Here is a 4,755-nt window from a genome sequence, read left to right as displayed (position 1 = left end):
TATGATTTATGAGAGTATTTTTATCTTTTATAGTTAATAAATTAATAAAAAAATTTAATTCTAATAAGATTTTAACTTAAAATACAATATATAATAAATATTTAATTTTATCGATTGGTTTATGGATATATACTAAAAATAAATAAATTTGGTCATCTATGCTTTTTTTTTTTTGAAATTTACCGGTACATTTTTTTTAAATAGAGAAAATGAAATTGTTGTTTTTGGCCATCTATGTTGTCTTCACTGAAAACGTGTCATACAGGGTGCGCTTTCAATAACTTTAGCTTAAAACGTGCCCTATAAGATGTGTTTTAACTAAAATTGATAGCTTAGCTCCTTTGGTTAAATGGATAAATGTTAGTGCTTTTGTCCTTGAGTTTCGGGTTTGATTCTTCTCTTTCACATTTGTATTTTTTATTTAATGTTGTTTCAATCTTTTTTTAATTAATATTTTTAACATGTTAGTTCTTTTGGTTACATGGTTAGATAATTGCAATTTCGTCTTTGAGTCTCAAGTTTAATTCTTCTTATAAGTATTTTAATATGTATTTTTTATTCCATGTTGTTTTAAGTTTTTGAATTAATGTTTATAATTAATAAATATATTGTTTTCAATTTTTTATTTTTAATTAATAACTCTCTTATTTATAAAATCAAATAATTATTGCAAATATCATTATTTTTAGTAAATATAATTTTTATGTATAATATTTAATTTTCAATCCATATTATAACTCACCATACCCACAATATAGTTGGAGAAAATAAATATTTGACATATAAATATTATATATAAACAAAAATATATCAAAAGAATTAGTTGATGTTTTTAAAAAATAATTACATATTTATTATTTTATTTTATAAATAAAATATTTATTAATTAAAAATAAAAAATTAAACAAATGAAATAAAAAATATATAAAAAAAATTATAACAGAATCGAACCTGGGATTAAGGACAAAATTAAGCTTAAAACAACATGAAATAAAAAATACGAATGTGAATAGGAAATAAATTGAACTTGGGGACTCAAGGACAAAAATACTAACATTTAACCATTTGACCAAAAGGCCTAAGTTATTAGTTTTTAGTGAAAACACTACCTATAAAATGTGTTTTTTTTTTCTCTAAAAAAATAGCATATCTATTTTTTTTTTAAAAACAGCATAGACGACCAAATTTAATTGTTTTTCACTATATATCCATAAAACAACCTAATTTTATCATTATTATTGATTTTTTTATATAAATTTTTAATTTTTACTCACACATATTTAGTATTTTTAATTTGTGAAAATATATAAATTTTAGATAGATTTGAAGGAATTTAGAGAAATAAAATTTTAGAAGTGTGAGTGGACTCGGTCATTGACGCAACAAGGACGACAGCAGCGAAAAAAACAGGCGGGGTTATTGTGAGGAAAAACAGGCGGCGGCCTTCACCGGTTGATGCCTGGCCCACAGGTTTTGTGGGGAAGCGCCCAATTCGGAAATTCCATGTTGATGTCCTTTCCTTCACTTGTAATTAAGTTGAAAGAATATATTAACACATGTGAATTTCATCATGTAATAATAAAATTAAATTTACTATTACAAAGGAGAAAACTATACAAAATCAACTTGGAAACTCTAGTCAAAGGTCACTTCCCCTGCATCTATCTAGTCGTTTCAAAACTCCTTTGATTGCCAAATCAAATGCATCATCTTCAACACTCTCCACTCCAGACAGTCGATCCCCATAAATAATCCTCGGAATCAATCTTATGACCTCTTCTCTCATCGACGCTACTTCATCCTTGGAGACTGTAACCAATTTCTCCTCGATTCTAACTTTTCTAAGTTTCAAATCTGTCGCCGATATAAACACAGAATAGTTGGAGTAATTCTTGGGCAAATACCATAAATATTGTGTGTAAGCACTCCCTGGATGGAAGAACACTGGGATACAACCAGCTAAAATGGAATCAAATGTTGATCTTCTCGTTAATGAATCCCCTGGTGGTTGTAAACAGAAGATTGAGCTTCGAAACAAGTTCATCAACTTCAAAGGATCATCACATTCATGTCCCACTGAGTTACAGTCAAGTAATTTGCAGAGCTTGTTTGAAGATTGGCAATGGCGGATGATTTCCTTCCTTGTTGAATTCTTTTGTCGGGTCCTTGAGGCACCTGCGAAAGAGAATAAGTAGGGCCTGTTTTGGGTTCTCATCAGATTCTGCCATTGAAGAACTTGATAATCACTTGAAGGGTGGAAGCTAGTCGGGTATGGAACAGCTATGTCGTTTTCCCAAGGACCTGATTCGATTGTTAACATCGACAAGTTCTTAGATTCCGGTAAGAATCTGAAGTTGCTTCCCCAGTCGGATTTCCTGTCGGATTTTCTCCTGAAATCACGAGCAATCCTGCTGGAAACCAAGAAATGATCTTTACCCCACATCGTTTTCCATTGGGGTTTTTGTTTAAGCCAATTAATCAAATCGAAACCCGAGGAATCTCTCATGGAAGTATTGAAACCCCATAGATAGCGACGAAGATCCAAACCAGCATAATACGGAACGAAAATGGCCGAAGCAACGAGTGAATCATTAGTTAAACACTTGTATTTCTTCATCCTGTCATGGAAAATAACTTCTAACATAAATTGATTCGTCCAAAACCAATTGCTGTTCCATAAACCCGAAGCCTCAGAGCTTAAAATCCGAGGACCAAAACCAGAATTTTGTACATATTCACACATACTGGTTTTATCAATGGACCTTGTAAGAACCTGACAGTTGGTGAGCAAATCTTGATTGAATCGCATGGGAAGATCATGAATATAAATATATCGACCCAAGCAAGAATCTTGACTTGAACTTTCACCAACTAAACTATGAATCTTCTTCTTTGAGTGGTGGTGAGATGAAGGTCGAGCATCGATTGAAAAGAAAAACAGGTGACGAAGAAAGATTAATAAAACAATGGAAAACATAAGAAGAAAGCACAAATATTTGCTGCAATTTATTCTCCTGGATTGATTCCTCCATTTGTTTTTGAGGGGTTTGGCAACACAAAACTCACTTATCAGTGCATGGAATTTCATAGCAGCCAAGGGAATCAAGAAATCAAAGAAAAAGAATGATATAAGATAAAGCAATAATCTACTAAGAACCAATGGCAGCCAAGTTGAAGGGGACAGGTATAACGTGTGATGGAATCGTGTGTTATAAGTTGCAAGAGAGTGGAGTGAAGTTTGATTCGAAATTCATTTCCAGTTCAATTATTACTTTTGAGTTCAAGTCTAACTTAAGATAAAAGTTGGGCTTACAAATAATTTCTTTTTTTTAGAAAGAAAAAAAAAGAACATCTAGGGGGATATATATAATTCATTAAAAAAGTAATTTATGATGTGGGTAGTTGAGGGGTTCACAAATCAACCAAGAAAATTATTTGGGGATGTCTAATCGGACAAGAAAGGAAAATAGATTGATAAAGACAGAGGACCGATCGCAGCAATTGCCAAATCAAATGTATTTTTATTTAGATAGTTGGTGAAGACTTTTCAATATAGTTGAATTTTAGATTAAATAAAAAATAATATCTATATATTTTAATTTTCTTTAAATAATATTTAATATTGACAAGTATATGAATTAAATATTTAATAATAAAGTTAATATTTGATTGTACTTTTTTTTATTTTACAAATAAATTTAAAAAATTGACATGTATATCTTTGTTTTAGATATTTATTTTTTAACATTTTACTATACCCTTATATGGTATACTCGGCAAACTCCTTAACTATATTTGTAGAACCTAAAACTTACACTGGTAGTATACCAAATATTTTTTTATTTAATAATAATGTTTTCAATCATCTTTATTATGAGTTAGTATTTTGTCCACTACTAATAACCTTTTTTTTAATTCCACAAGTAAAATTTAATACAAGACAATGTCTAGTTTAATTTATTTTGATCAAAATCAATTGTAGACATACATTTGAAAAATAACTTGCAATATTGTGAAAATGTAGGATTTACAAAAACAAAAAAAATTCTCATTACATTGTAGGATTTACAAAATCTTTATACTAAATATTGATTTAATAAAAAATACATTTTAAAAAATAATTATAACAAAAGAAAAATATAAATATGTACTTTGATAAAATGAATTTAAATCCTAGACCAGAGAATAAGAGATATGTTATGTTTTTGTTTTTACGATAAGGAAAAGTTAATATCCTAAAACACAAATAAAGGTAAGGGAAATTATTTAGTTGGTTACACAATTTTTAGAATATTTTTATTTTTGTTATTCTAAGCGTTAAATTTTTAATGGTAGTTAATTGTACATACCACATTATATTTATACTTTCATTTTAGTCACCTAGAAAATATTTTTTTAAAGTATTGGTTGAGGTAAAACAATTAAGGATTAAAGTGAAAAAACAGTAGAAACTAAAATAATACACAAAATTTGTCAAATTGTATTTGTTTATCCTATTTTTGAAAAGCATTATAATTAATTAAATTAATTGTTTGTTCTTCGTTTAGGTAAAAAATTAATAATAAAAAAAACTATGAGTTTTGTTTGGTATGGAAGATAAAATTAATTATATTAATTAATTGCAAAGATTTTTCTTTGCTTTTAGCTTAGCATTGAAGATTCAAGATCTTATAGTCAAAAGAAATTTGTGTTTCATAGAAAATTATTAAAAATGAGTTATTTGAGTTTCTTTTAATTTGAAAAAATAAAATAAAA

General features: G+C 28.2%; 1 protein-coding gene across 2 annotated transcripts; it reads right to left on the bottom strand.

Annotated features, from left to right (window-relative positions):
• Nucleotides 1-1,549: 1,549 nt before the first annotated feature.
• LOC107914745 (probable xyloglucan galactosyltransferase GT14) lies at nt 1,550-3,237 on the bottom strand. 2 transcript variants are annotated; one of them, XM_016843762.2, is made up of 2 exons: nt 2,964-3,236; nt 1,550-2,876 (listed from the first exon to the last, which is right to left on the bottom strand). In XM_016843762.2, exons 1-2 carry the CDS (start codon nt 3,086-3,088, stop codon nt 1,640-1,642), a joined length of 1,362 nt encoding a protein of 453 aa, XP_016699251.2. In that variant the 5' UTR covers nt 3,089-3,236; the 3' UTR covers nt 1,550-1,639. The 2 variants fall into 2 exon arrangements, with proteins under 2 accessions (XP_016699251.2, XP_016699250.2); XM_016843761.2 differs by having other exon boundaries at nt 1,550-3,237.
• Between the last annotated feature and the right edge of the window lie 1,518 nt (nt 3,238-4,755).

Source organism: Gossypium hirsutum, chromosome D10, assembly GCF_007990345.1.
Source record: "Gossypium hirsutum isolate 1008001.06 chromosome D10, Gossypium_hirsutum_v2.1, whole genome shotgun sequence".
NCBI classification, from domain to species: domain Eukaryota; kingdom Viridiplantae; phylum Streptophyta; class Magnoliopsida; order Malvales; family Malvaceae; genus Gossypium; species Gossypium hirsutum.
Note: the sequence above shows the minus strand (reverse complement) of the source record. Positions and strands in the feature narration are given on the sequence as shown.